Source organism: Natrix helvetica, assembly GCF_964273705.1.
Source record: "Natrix helvetica genome assembly, chromosome: 2".
In the NCBI taxonomy this organism is placed as follows: domain Eukaryota; kingdom Metazoa; phylum Chordata; class Lepidosauria; order Squamata; family Natricidae; genus Natrix; species Natrix helvetica.
Window position 1 is genome coordinate 216924760 of NC_138552.1, and position 14797 is coordinate 216939556.

Below are 14797 nucleotides of genomic sequence, written 5' to 3' on the forward strand. Positions count from 1 at the left end.
AACAGAATCTATATGACAAATTATAAAAATACAGAATGCAGATATGTTCACCTCTGTCTTTAATGCAACAAAAGATACTGAATAACCTTCCTCACCATGTTAAAATTAAAAAGTTTTATTTGGTGAAACTGTTTTTGAGTGGTGTTTTTCCTTGTACAGTGGTAAATAGAGTAGCACCAGGTTTAGCACTAGCTTTTGTGAAGTTAATATGCAGTTATCCTTCTTTGCTGCTCTTCCCTCTTCTTCCTCTGCCCCTGGGAATTGGGGGTTGTCTTTCACAACAGTCACAAATCCAGCGACCTACAAAATTAGAGCTGTCAATTAAAAGATGACCAATTGCCAAGTAGTCTAAAAAGGCTACTGCAGCTGTATGTGGGAAGTGGGGATATTAATGAGTATGTAGCATATGTTTGTTATAAAATTACATTTGTAACTCTAGGTTTTTATGCCCCTCCTATTAAAAAAGAACCTACCCTAAATTGACTTAATAGTCATATTCCAGTAATGAATGTACTCAGATTTAAGCTAATACATTCATATTCACTCTCCTAAATAAGCTTTAAGATGCTGTAGCATAAAGTAATAAAATATTTAGCTACACTCAGAATGTTAATAGAATGGATAGTTAAAATAAGATTCACTTCACATAATAGATGCACAATCTTTTCAAAAGAAAAAAAGCAATCCAAATCTTGAATTTTAGATCAGCCTCTGAACAAGTGTAATTGATATAATTACCTGAAGGAATAGCACCAAGCCCAACACAAAATGTATGATAGCCACGATCACACACATCACAGAACATCATTTCTTCCTCATGGTGAGGCTGCCCGCATATAATGCATGTTTTACACTCCATACATTGCCAAGGATAAGTCTTAATTATTGCAACAAGCTCTGCAGACATATCCAAACAGGAAGGATGTCCTAGATCAAAACCAGTATCATTACTAGAATGGTTATATGAAGGATCCTGACAAGATTAAAATGATTTTATTTTATAAAATTTACTTTAAACCAGTGTATCAAATGTGCTAATTAAACTTTAGTAGCTGCTTAAAAATGTAGTTTGATTGTTATTTTTGTTTCAATTTAAATATATAGACACGTTTAAAGCGGATTTGTTACTTACCACTGTTTTCACATTGGGAGCAGTGTATAAGTGCTTCAGACTTCCCTTTCTTGTTGGACTCCTTACCCTTCAGACAAATTCCACATATAGCATTTGGAATGACCTTTGGCTGGAAGGGTAGAAGAGGGCTATAAATTTATTCCGGAAGAATTGATACAGGTTTTTTTTTTCAAAAAAATGTGTGTTATTTAAATTTCTATAAATTAACAAACCTTCGGGGTGGTGTAGAACATAGGGTATGATTGAAAATTGATAGGTACTGATTATATGAAAAACACTGGAATAGAGACTATTTTAAACACATGCAAAGTGAAATAATATAATAATGATGTATAATAAATCACAACTAATCAATGAATTTTTAAAAGGATAATTGAATTTTTAATCATCTTATGTAAGATAAATGTGTATGAAATCGCTAACACATAATTCTTCAAATGTAGATTTAAGCTTATATTAACTCTCCATGCAGTATAGTATTGAAATTATATATTGAAAATTCTAAGTATATTTTTGTCTAATGCACAGGCTGATTAAAACCTGTTCATTTCATCAGTAAACAAAATAAAATTTTATGTAGATGTAAGCAAACAAGGTGAAATTGGTTCTTTGTGAGGATAAGGACCAACAACTATCAATTGCAAGCATTGTTTTACATCTGCACAGAAAATAAATTTTATACATCTACATTTGTTCCACGGATAGCATCCATTATACTCTGTCTGCCTATCTTCAATTTGTACAAACAATATAAATTGTTTTACTCTGTGCCTGACAAAATGTGAAAATTATAAGGAGTGTGTCTTGGCAATAACATTATTAGAATTTCAAATATCTAGCCTAATCATAATCTTATACCATTCATGTCAACAAGTGCTTTTTCTGCATGTAAGAGCAACTACTATCATTTGAAAATAATGTATCATTTCATTTCAATTCCAAAACCCTCCTGCCGCCACCACCTGCTCAACATCTTTGGGAAATCCTAAAGTGTAGATTTGAGATTAATGTTGGAGGGAGAAATATATAAGTTCCTTTGATCAAGTAACATTGGATAATTAAAAGTACTCCAGATACTTAACACATCATTTTTATGTGGCTTGTAATGAAAGCGTTCTGTAAATTACCTTCCAATAAATTGCCTCCCTAACCTTATTAAATATGTAGCTCTCAATTCGTTTGAATTGCCAAAAATTATCAGATTGATGAAATTATTTGAAGAATTTTTCTTTCAAATTAGATACATTTCCATATAAAATTTTAATATATAACAGAAAACAATACACATTTAATTTATATAACATTTGAACTATGTAACTGGAACCACACGTATGATTATTTTCCCCTTCAAATATCTGAATTTGTAAAAAGCCACAAATTATTAAACTCTATAATGCTATAAACGAAACTAAAATAGGTGCAGTAATTTATATATTTTAATAAGACAAATTTTAATTTTATTTCTTGGATATAGTTAACACATTTTTGTTTTCCTTGCATTTACGTTCAAGGACAACAGGTCCTGCCTTTATGTGATATTGAGGAAGAGGGCACCAATGTTTAAGTTTGACATTGATGAATCAGAACATGAAGGAAACGATGCTGGTGGTGAGATTCTAGACCGGAGGTAAATATTTTTTAAGCTGAGTTAGGCCTTAAATAATCATCTATTGTTCATTCTATAGCAGTACATTTCCTGCAGGAAAAGACACTAAATGAATCCAACACAATCTCTAATTCTGATACCAATATCTTCTCATATTACATTGACAACATGGAAACATGGGTGGATAGTTGCTTACTTTATCTAAATGGCTACAAATTGCAAGGTAATAATTGTAACAATTTGCTCTTAACAGAAAAATGGGTATCAAAGTAAGAACGAAAACATTTATTGATGAAAGAATGAAAAGTGTGTGCAGGCATCACTCTGCTATACACATCTATCAGGAATACTTTAATAATGCTGAAAGAAGCAGAGTAAATTTGAATTATGATTAAAAATAAATTTAGTTCTACAAAACTGAAATTATAAACTAAATATAAAATTTGAAGGAGTTAATATGTGTTTGTTATGTATTAGCCTAATTTCAGAAATTATTTATGTAGTATGCTCGGCCTCCACAGTTTTGTTTAAACACCCACAAGGCATTTATAAATAGCTCTTTTTAAAAAGATGACAGAGGCATTTAATATTTTTGCTTATTTATTTTTTTAAAAAAAATCATAGTCCACCTGTTTTATACATAAATATAATGAAATGATAAAGGAGTCTAACATTCACAAATATCTCTACAAAATAATAAATAACCATGGTGGAAACAGACATATATTTTTATTTGCTATTCTAATCCTACTTGCATACGTTTTTATACCCTGCTCCTCCCAAAGAAAAGAATAAACCCAATTCTGCAGCTTTCACCTTTTGTACTGCTACATTCTATAAAGTTTGTTGTTTTAAACTATATCAAGATAACAATTAGAAAATACCCTTGCTATTTCTTTTATTGTATACATACCTACTGCTACAGTATGTAGCAGCAAGCTGCCTCTCAATCACACAATGCAAAACTACCTTTCTGTTGCTATACCTGTACTAAGTTAAGTGCATTTAATATTTCTGTGCAGTCTAGCTACCGCACCAGCAGAGGCATTTAACAATAATGCTTTCCCCAAGTTTCAATTCTATAAATCTAGGAATAAAATAGTCAGAACATAGTAATTTAAAAGAATATCCAAAAATGGATGTCTCTCTTATAGAAACGAAGAAAAAGGAAAGTCTATTCATATTTAGGAACGATTCTAAAAAGAAATTAAAATGATATTGGGGGATCACTGGAAAACATTGCCTGCCTGATTTAATGACGTTCTGGTCATCTTCAAGTTATCAAGCAAAAGAATAGTAAGATTTTCAATCTTACTGCTTCAAAAATTCATTTTAGACTAAAACTGCAATCCTGTATAGTGGCCAAAATCATATTCACCTGTCAGTTCTAAATAAAGCAAGGGGAATCTGTCTTGGCTTCAGTGACTTCGGGACTTGTTGAGCCAGGTTTTTTGTTTTCATGAAACTGACTGAGTAAACCAAGGAATCTTCTCCAAAGGTGGAGAAGCAAAGAGTGGACAACGAGAGAAAGCTATTCTGAAGCAAGAGAAACAGTAAGTAGGAGAACATGTTCCATCTTCATACTTCAATAAGCTTTGTGTATTGGATATGAAATGATATGTCTGAATCACACCAACAGAATTTGTAGCTTATTCTCAAATGCATAAGCGTGCTGTATTTCTAGAAATCACACTGCCTGGAAACAAGCCTTTCTTTTTTTCTAAGCAAATTAATGTAAATCAGAGTGTTATGGAATACAAAGAAAGAGTGGGATAATCAGTTAACAGACTTGTACTTCAATCTTCTGTTTTTTACTGAAATATGCAGACATGGATCATCCTCTTTCTCTGAGAATACTGCCATGACAATTATAACCATCAGTCCTTTATCTTATAGCTATTGAGGAAGGGTAATAGATATGATGCCCCCATTAAAAAAGATAGATGGTTTAACAAATTAATAAAAATCAATCTGCCTGCTTAGAAAAAAGGCAAGTATAAGAAACCCATTTGTAATACTTACAATATGTGTATTAATATTTTGCTTATCTTTCCTAAAAACTCTTACAGTTAAATTTTAGTTTTAAAATGTAAATATAGAAATAATCTAATATATGGGGTGAACACTACGCAATAAAATCATGGTAACTATTAATGGTTCCTGGGAATATTTAAATCCCCATTTGTAGACTTATTTAGGCACATGATGAATCAAATGCAGTAAATAATTGATAAAGATGTTCATATCATATTAATTCCATAACACACATTGTATTAGATATGTAAAACTAGCTCTTATATAGAGTTAGTTACTCTAAAGTGAAAAAAATGCACTGTTTTATTTACTAATCTGTTTTTTTTTCTTTTTGGGACCAAAATGCATCTGATAATTCTCATATTCTCACCTCATTAAGATTTACTTTAAAGAATTCCCAGTACTTTTCCATAGATCAACTATATATGGATGGGTTTAAACCAGTGACTAGTAATCATTTAGATTCATTTTTAAACCTAAATCTTGAAGAATATATATAAAAAAATAAAACTACCTTTAGCAATCAAAAATTTGTATATTGGCTTTTGTTACAGTGCCTTCACAAGAAACTAGCCAGGCATTGGTGTATGCATGGATTTTTCTCACATAATACCTCAAGTTCAAAATTTTATAATGCCTTCCTAAGCTTCATCTTTGGATTTCATAAGTTAATCATATAAATTACTAGCACACACTTGAAGCTGCAATGAAATAAAACATTTTGCAAGGCTGTTATGTAAAAATAGACATGTCTACAAAAAATTAAACATTTTTGTATCATTTTTAAAAACTTCTCCTTAAAAGAAATGGTTCCTAGCATTTACGGGTATATTTTTGTACGAGTGTCTGAAATCATGCATTTATGCAGTTAAATTGTGTTTGGAATCTTTTTTTTTCAAAGAAAGCTACTCAACACTAACTGAAAACTGACTGGAGTCCTGTACTTTGTATGAGTCTGTAATACATTCAATATATAAATTACGTAGTTTGAAAATAGTTTGCAATATTTCAAAATCATGTTACTTGCACTATGTGCAAGGCTTCATATTACCTAATCACTTTTTGGATCACAGAACTATTTCCTTAATGTCTTTCTTACAACCATTCAAACATATAAACATATGCCTTATTCTGTGTAAGCAAAATTTACTCGTAAGCAAATTTTATTGGTAAACAAATAGCTTCCAGCTTATTTTCTTTATCCTCAATATAAATTTCAATCTAGATTTCAGTTAATTCGAAACTGAAATTCACTAGTAATACTGACAATTAAAAGATGTTATATAATGATCACTGTTTAAAATATAACTCTTTAAGTCCTGGTAAGCTTAAACCACTTCCTCTATGTCATTTGCTTAGAAGTACAAAACCAAAACTATACCGGAATATCTCACTTGGAGCTCACCATCTCTCCAAATTATCTATCCCCAAACTATTTTAAACTGCAAAATGATGGCCTGTAGCACGGTTCTATTCTACAACGTTAGCACAACTTTCATTCAAATAAGTTCATCTATCTTTTCATTCTGGTATCCTTCATAAAATGAGGAGAGAAATAAGGAAAAGAACCTATTCCAAGGCCAACTTATGACCTTCACTGCACCTAACAGTGAGGGTTTCATTAGACTATCTGAATATTTCTTCCTAAAAAACAAACACTACTCAAGCCAAAGCTTGTCCTCCCAACTTCCTCCACAAACGCAAGGGGACTTGTTTTAAGAATGCCAACACCAAATTATAAACAGATTACATACTTTTCATCTGGAAAAAGTTAAGAAAATATAAATATATATGTACAATATTCTAGCTACATTTTACCATGCTAGTCCAGTTCATACTGGTCAGCAAGCTATTTTAAACTAAAACACAATGTTATATTCAATATGCATCTATCAACCTTTTGAAGCCCGGAAAACAAAGCAATTTTCCTCCACCCTGGCAAAAAGAGGGAGAAAACCCATCTTAATAATGAGATCTCATGCTGCAATTGCTCAGGAACCATTTAGGTACAGAAAATAGAAGCCACTCCACAGCCAGGGTAACAAACATTAATGCCCCCGGTAAAATAAAGCAACAGGAAATGAGGAAGCAAACAAGAATGCACAACAGGAGAGCAGCTAGGCAAGTATAGTAAGCAGACGTTCCATATTTTGAAAAACAAAGTTAAATATTTCAGGGAGAGAAGCTGATCAGTAAAGAAGCTGAGTCAGGGGCTTTTTTCTTCTACCTTGTACCCAGGAACCGATTTGGATACAGATCGTTTGGAACCCTCTTTTCTTGGAGTAGAATTTCTCTCTCTTGTTTTTTGTTTTCCCTGCAAAGGTTCTTCCTGGTTTTCTGCTGCACATTCACCTTCAGACACATTGCCAGATGAGTTGTCCTGTAACATGAAGAAAAACCATTTTTTGCTTCTTTACATGGGATGAGCAAAGACAAACTAACACTTTCTAGAGCAGGGGTGTCAAACTGGATTTGTTCGAGGACCAGATCAGTATTGTAGTTTTCCTCCGCAGGCCAGCTGGGGGGATGGGGTTGGTGGTGGCGGGAGACTGGATGGATGCTCCTGCAGCATCCTGCGCCCCGTTTTGACCGGCAGAGTGCTGCAGGAGGCTGTCCAGGCCGAAAACAGGGTGCCCCATTTTCGCTAGGAGAGGCACAGTGGGCCATTCCTTTGCTACTTCCTAGACGGCTCTATGGGCCAGATTTAAGCACCCCATGGGCCGGATCCAGCCCGTAGGCCTTGAGTCTGATACCCCCATTCTACAGCAAAAACAAAATAAGACATTCTAAACCTCATTAGTTTAGTGTATTGATATATAATCTTAGTATATTCTGACAAAGCCCAGGGATTCTGCCCAGCATATACAAATAAATATTTAGAAAACACGATAAACTCCACAAAAAGTATAATAGGATCTAAAATGTAATTTTAAAAAATCCATTAAACTGCTGTTTAAAATAGTCCAAACCACAGAAAACCCACCACACATTGCTACTATTAAAAAAAAAAATCTGGTGCACACACATTTTGGTTTACCGAATTGCCTTTGATTTTCCGCTTTTCATCTGCTCTCTCTTCTGCATCATCTGAATCTCCATCACTATCCAGTGCAGGCAGATCTGGATCTAAGGGGGGCTCATAAAGAGCTGTATTTAGTGGCAAATAGCGAAGTTCATCTGGAGAGTATCTAAAGTTAAGTAAAAAGTTTTCAACTCGGATTTCAAATTGAAATAGATGAGGTGATACAGAAAAAGGCAAACCAAATTTAGTATTTTAGCAGTCACTTACATAATTTTAACCAAATATCAGTAAGAAGTGCATAAAGGATATTAATTTGTATACGTGGATATATGTTACATGTATACACAATACATATTAAATTAATCAAGTCTTTAAGAATCAAATGTTACACTTGAACTAGCATCCAGCCCATAATAGGTAATATGATCCATGCATGCAGAAATCTTCACAGAATATTACAAACTATATATTTTTTAAAAAATCATTAGCGTAATCACAGCAAATTTCTAGTACCTTTTATAGTACTCCTGAAACTGGCCTGGTATGAGAGCCACTGGATAAGGACTAATTTTTGTCCTTTCTGTAGGTAAGATCTTATATTTTCCTTGAGGCACCTGGATAATCTGTATTGTTAAGACAAAAATAAGCAGCTCATTTCCCATACTCCTGAATGAATTAGCTTTTCTAAATAATCAAGAAATATTTCTTATATATTACATCCATGTATTTGCCATACATACATCATTTAACAATATATCATGTAACTTAAGGTACATGCTTGAATGATCCTATTATACTTCAAATATTAGATCACACAATTGATTTAAAACTGTATATTCAAGAGTATCTGAAACAGAGATGTCTGCATCAAATAATATGGCAAATGCACATGGTTTCATGTAGGACAGTTAATAGTTAATAAATGTAATGTAAAATTCTATCTTGTATCTAAAATTTCTGGTTGACAATTTATGGATAGTAAATTTTGTCTATCAAGCTATAAAAATAATCATACCAAAAGGAGGCAATCAAAATAATAATTTTATGACATTACATTTTGCTTGAAGGCGAAAGATGAAAGAAAAGAGATTGTGACATGTTCTCCCTCATATAAACAATTCAGAACCATATATTAATAGAATGTGGTTGTATTTTTTTATGTTTGTATGTATTTTAAATGTATTTTTTTAATCTTGTCATAGCTGCTTACAAAATAAAACACTAACATTACAATCAGTTAAAAATACATTAGCAACCTGGATCGTAACTGTTAATTTCATCTCATTTGAAAGTAAAAGATGAACAACTGAATTGTGAATGAAACTATATAGAAATAAGGAAACCTAGCAATCAGACTGAAAGCAAGACCATAATCTGTGAGTTCACAATGATTCTAATCTGAGAACAATTTCATTATTGTACATAAGTGGGAAAAACACTAATAGTCTAGAGCAGCATATTTGATTTGAAAAAAGCTGTTTCACTCCCTAAATAAAATCTTACAAATCAACTCTGAACTGTAACTATAAAGCAGAACAAAGCAAAACAAGATGCTTGCTTTGCAATTAGAAGCAAGGAGGTTACATGGTTTCGCATAGCAGCTTTGATAAAATGGGTGTTTGCTCAAATGTTTATCAAAGCAAAACAGTTTTTAAGATTTCTACAGCCCTGCATTCTCCTGCCCCAAGAAAACTCATTTCCACTGTTGCGCAAATATCAAACCCAATATTACTTTGGGTCCACAATATAGTGTAGATATTAACAAAAAATACAATTCAACTTCACTAATTGTTCCTAGTGTTACTTGTTCCTTTAGTGTGTATGCAATGTTTGCATTTTTACAATTTTCCTTTCTAGTGGGCCATTACCATAGATCTCTCAGGAAACCGGATTACAAGCAAGCCTATGCTTACAGCAACTGAAACAAGAAAATGCAAGTATCCTACATGTGTTTGTAAATCAAAGTAGGCCCGTCTTTCTTCCATTCGTTCACGGTTTAAGTTGCTGTTGAATTCTGCAGCTTTCTTGGCAGCTTTCTTAATATATTCTGGAACTTTACTTGCTTCAACTTTTTGGGTATTCTGCTGCTGCAGTTGCTGAAACAATTTATTTTCATTAGTTCACAAAAGTAGAAATTTGATATTCTGTGTTTATATTGCTCTGCATTTGTAAAACCATTCATTATAAACAGTTACTTACAGAATACTCTTTATAGTGGTCAGTTATTCGTTGACGTTCTTTCTCTTGAAGTATAACAGAGTACTCTGCATGTTTGGCAGGGTATTCTTTAATCATCAGATCAATTACTTCATCACTTCGCAAGGCAGTTAGACCTAAAGTATATCAAAAACAATTAAGCGATTTTGTAAAAAAAAACAAAAAAACCCCAGAAGGGTAAAATTAAAATCTTTGGTTTTGTGTTTAGCCTTTTTAGAGGCTTGTAACAATCTAAAGTTGTCAGATCAATATAAGACACAATATAATAGGCAACTGCATGTTAACTCAAGAAATTAAATTCAACATGCAATGTAAGAATTAAGTTGAGAGACATTTCTAAATTGATTCTGTTCCAACTCCTTCCAACCCATTTCTATCTTACAACATTCTAAATATCTTAGCAAACACATTATATTCTAGGAATTAGAGCTTAGTGAAACAAATGGCATTTTCTCTAAATCATAGAACAATCTTTTGAAGGATACTTTTCAAATCTTCACAATTTTATTAGAATAACCTCCAAAATTATATAAATGTTTGCATACCATTGCCCAGAGTCACTTACTTTGATATTTGGGGGGGGGGGGTGTTATATAAATATAAGTAGATATGTAGGTAGGTAGATAAAACAGATGTGCCTTTCTTTTGTCCTTACCTAAAGTACACTGTGTTTCCGTAATAACATTTAGTTCTCTGAGGTAAAGTTTCTCTTTGTGAGAAAGATCTCGTCTTTCTAAATCTCCAAGAAAACAATGGGAAAAATAGTAAGAAAGCATAAAGGATTTTTGCAATTTCTTCAAAATATGTAATATTAAAATTATATTTCCATCAAAAACTTGAATTAAAAAGCTAATGCTGCTTCTGTGGGAAAAGGGTAATGTTTCATTTGAATTGAGGTTAGTTCTTAGTGAATTCATAAATATATAAATATACGTATATAGTTTTCCTGACTAAAATAAAGAAGTGGTTTGATGTGCCTTTTTCCAAGTTCTTTTTTAACTTCCCAATCTAGCGTTCAGTTCTCGCTTTTCCTTCTGGAAGGATGAAGTCCTAACCAGGTCCAACTCTATTTAGCTTTTAAAGATCAGTTAAGATTGGAACACCATACCAAAAACATTAGTGCCAGAAATAGCATACTTATTGCAACTGCCAAATTTGAAAAACATTTTGTGTGGGAATAAATAAAACAATGCTGTTTGTCCTGGTGCTCTTTTCCACAAACTAAAGCACATAGGAAAATTCATGTATATAAAAATAAGAATGAGCTGCAAGAAAGCTCCAATTTCAAATCAGGGATAATTCCAAAGAATTAAAGAAACAACAGCATAAGTCTTGAGGGGCTTAACATTGACGGCATTTTCTCTGAAACATAAAACATATTGACTCAGACATTATCCATATCACAAAACACATAACTTCCAAACATATGCTAAACTCTACACTATTTCAACATTATCTGTTTAGGTGCTAATGGCTTGTTTTAATCAGATGTAACAGATTTGCAGCCATTATATAATGCAAATCTGTGAAGTGTCAAAAAGGGTTCCAAAGCTTATGGAGATAGGAGTCAATGGGGGCATATGAGGCCCACCTGTAAGCATTTCCAAACAAAAGCAATAGACCACCAAGGCATTTGATCATTTGATCAGCTGGAAGCACTTTTAAGACAAGTGAACAAGCCTGCCTGCACTGTGTCTAAATTTTAACATTTCATGTAAGTATGTGTAACATGAATACCTGGATATTTTCGCTTAAAGGAGGTTACCCCCAAGTATTCACTAACTTGTTCTTGAAGCATATAATATTCTCCAGTTTCATCGGGTGGCCATTTGTATTCTATCAGGTTTTCAGCTGGAAAATAACTAAAACTAAACACAGAAAATCAAATTATTAAAATTATGAGGATTTAACTCCACAGTCCAAATAGAATCCACATTCAAATGCCATGTGCTCTGTAGTAACACTTTTATACATCTATATTCTTAATAATTTCGAAGCTCACTCGAGTGGAAAAATAGTGACACATTTACTATTAGATATTTCCCCTTTATTACTTTGTTTGGTAACTCAAAGTGGTGAATATACACAATACAACTTCCTTCTATTTTCCCAACATAAGAATTTAATTACTCTAAAATATGCTTTCTCTACCCCAATTTGAATTATCAAGAAGTATCAATTTCCTCTTTCCAAAATCTTCTGCTGGCTATCTTTATATATTGGTTAAGAGTTCTAATTCATGAGGTTTCTATATACCCTAATAAATAAGATAACAAAGATCATGCATTTATTTTTGTTGAAAAAACAATAATATATCAAACTAGAGCAACTTTTAAAAAAATGTTAATACCTAAGATCTTGACTTGAAGTCTCACAACTTCGTGAGCTGTCACCGGAGCCCATGCGGCGTCTTTTAGATGGTTGGCTGCCATCATTTGAATTTTCTTCTATGTCATCCTGAGATGATATCATAATGTTAAGTGTTGAGCAACAAAATACCAAGACCAAGAACACACTTATCAAGAATCTGAAGTATTTGGTTTTGAAAATCTTAAAAGAAACTGTGAACATATCTACCTTATTCTTGAAATTTCCACTGCTCTTTATTAATTTAATTAAAAAATAAGTCAAGGAGTTACACAGGACCGTGATATTTTTAGGGAAATCAACAAAGCCAATGGGTACAGGTACCATATTCTAGAATATCTAATAATACTATATACAGCATGTTGGAATTGGGTACAGGTAACCTTCAACTTACAACCACAATTGAGCCCAAAATTTCTGTTGCTAAGCGAGACAGTTAAGAGTTTTGCCCCATTTTACGATCTTTCTTGCCATAATTGTTAAATGAATCACTGCAGTTGTTAGCAATATAGCTGTAAAGTTAATTTGGCTTCCCAATGACTTTGCTTGTCAGAAGGTCGCAAAAGGGGTCACGTGAACCAGGACTCTGCAACCATCATAAATATGGTTGGCAAGCATCTGAATTTTGATCACATGACCATGGGGATGTTGCAACAGTTGTGTGAAAAAGTCTCAAGTCACTTCTTTCAGTGCCGCTGTAACTTTGAATAGTCACTAAATGAACTGTTGTAAGTCAAGGACTACCTGTACAGTTCTTGGCTTACACATAGTTAAGAATCACACTCTTAAAAAATAAAATAGTACTGTCACCCTGAAGGCAATCCTAAAGCAATGTAAACTTGGAAACTGTGAAATCAACGTGACTTACTTCTTAATAAACACGCTTGATGTTTGAATGCAGATGGCCAGGTAGGGGATGCCAGCATTATTTTCTTATTATATCAATCAGCATGGGATATTCTGTAGGGCAAATTGTTGCTAGCTACAATACCTTTCCCAGCATTACACTAAAGAATTGGGAAACCAGGAGGTAGCAATTTGGTTAGCCATCAGAAGCCCCATCCCCATCATCAGGCTATAAATGTACTGCAGGGTTCTCTTTCCTCTTACATAAGTAGGCCTGCTACATTTTTCGGGAGGGGGGGGCAGTGCAAAGCAAACTCTCTGTTCATCGACCTCAAAGATCTACATACTGCTGATTCAACCCTCAAGAAAAAAAAGTAAGCTTCCCAAAGTCTAAAGAGATACAGACTTTAAAAAAAACCACCTCTCTTTCAACCCAGGTGCCCCATTTTTTGAGTTGTGCATCTTAGCGTCTATTTTAGAGGTTCCCAATGTGGGGCCCAGGGCCCACAGGGGGGCAATTATGTTTTAAATGGGGGCAAATTAACTTGTTCAAACCAAGTTAATGGCCTTTTAGGCTTCCCTCGTGTGAATAGAGCTTGCTTTTTTGAGTAAAGTAAGAATTATATGAGAGGGTTGGGGGGGTATGAGGATTTTAGAGATGCTTAGGTGGGACATGGCCAAAAAAAGGTCGGGAACCACTGGTCTAAAGTGATACCGACTTCTTTAAAAAAAAAAACCTCTCCTTCAACCCAGGTGCCCCACTTTTTATAAGCGAGTTGTTCAGTTTAACGTCTACGTTCTTTATTTTCTTTAAGTGGACTTCCTTTAACTTCGGATGTTCTTCGACTTCTCCAGTCCTTCAAAGGAGAGTTAAGTGGGGGAGGATCCAAGGAAATCCAACCCCACCCACAACAACCACCACCACCACCACAGCGTATAAAAAACCCGGTGGCAAAAACGGTTTGACCTCCAGATGCCTTCAAGAGAGTAGATACTAAAAGCGGGAGGTGACACGGAGACTCAGAGGCGAAAGAGCCGTCCCTCCAGCCCGGGATAAGCGCAGGGGAAAAGAAAAACAAGGCTGCCTCGTCAGGTGAGAGCCAGTCGGGAGAGAAGCCCGGTCCCAGCAGGCGATGAGGCGGAGCCGGCAGGGACCTTCCCAGGAGGCTCCTCCTCCTCACGGAAGGGGGTTGGAAAGATTAAAATCCCAGCCCGCGAGGGGTCTCGCCGCCGCCCTCCACGGAGGAACGAACAGCCAGCCGACCGGCGCCCCTCGGGAGGGGAGGAAAATGGCGCAAGCCGCCGGGAGCATCGGACGACGGGCACCGACGGAAGGAAGGGGCAGCGAGGAGACTACGAGGCCGGAAAAGGATAACTTCCCAAGCTCTACCTGCGCGTCGTCTCACCTTTAAAGACTGGGCTCCGGGCGTGGCTGGGTCGCTGTCGCACACCCGCGGGGACAGCACCGCCGCCATCACTGGCCACGGATGGGCTGGGCTACAGACCGCTTCGCCCTCTCCTCCCACGCGCCAGCACCCCGCACCCCTCCCGCTTCAGACCTGGCGCCACCTGC

At 34.9% G+C, this 14797-nt stretch overlaps 1 protein-coding gene across 4 annotated transcripts; it reads right to left on the minus strand.

Moving 5' to 3' along the window:
• Positions 1 to 94: 94 nt before the first annotated feature.
• On the minus strand, positions 95 to 14784 carry PHF10 (PHD finger protein 10). 4 transcript variants are annotated; one of them, XM_081940958.1, is made up of 12 exons: positions 14631 to 14784; positions 12362 to 12468; positions 11749 to 11879; positions 10667 to 10744; positions 9994 to 10127; positions 9741 to 9890; positions 8308 to 8417; positions 7810 to 7960; positions 7000 to 7152; positions 1133 to 1241; positions 739 to 927; positions 95 to 300 (listed from the first exon to the last, which is right to left on the minus strand). In XM_081940958.1, exons 1-12 carry the CDS (start codon positions 14697 to 14699, stop codon positions 215 to 217), a joined length of 1467 nt encoding a protein of 488 aa, XP_081797084.1. In that variant the 5' UTR covers positions 14700 to 14784; the 3' UTR covers positions 95 to 214. The 4 variants fall into 4 exon arrangements, with proteins under 4 accessions (XP_081797084.1, XP_081797082.1, XP_081797083.1 ...); XM_081940956.1 differs by having other exon boundaries at positions 7798 to 7960; XM_081940957.1 differs by having other exon boundaries at positions 10667 to 10750.
• Positions 14785 to 14797: the final 13 nt, after the last annotated feature.

Bases quoted from the DNA above. Each gene is read 5' to 3' on its own strand.
- PHF10 (XM_081940955.1), bottom strand. From the start codon at position 14,699: ATGGCGGCGGTGCTGTCCCCGCGGGTGTGCGACAGCGACCCAGCCACG. The intron at 10,128-10,666 runs GTAAGGACAAAA...GATATACTTTAG, and splicing joins GGAAACACAGTGTACTTTAG to GTCTAACTGCCTTGCGAAGT. The intron at 9,891-9,993 runs GTAAGTAACTGT...AAATTGTTTCAG, and splicing joins ACCACTATAAAGAGTATTCT to CAACTGCAGCAGCAGAATAC.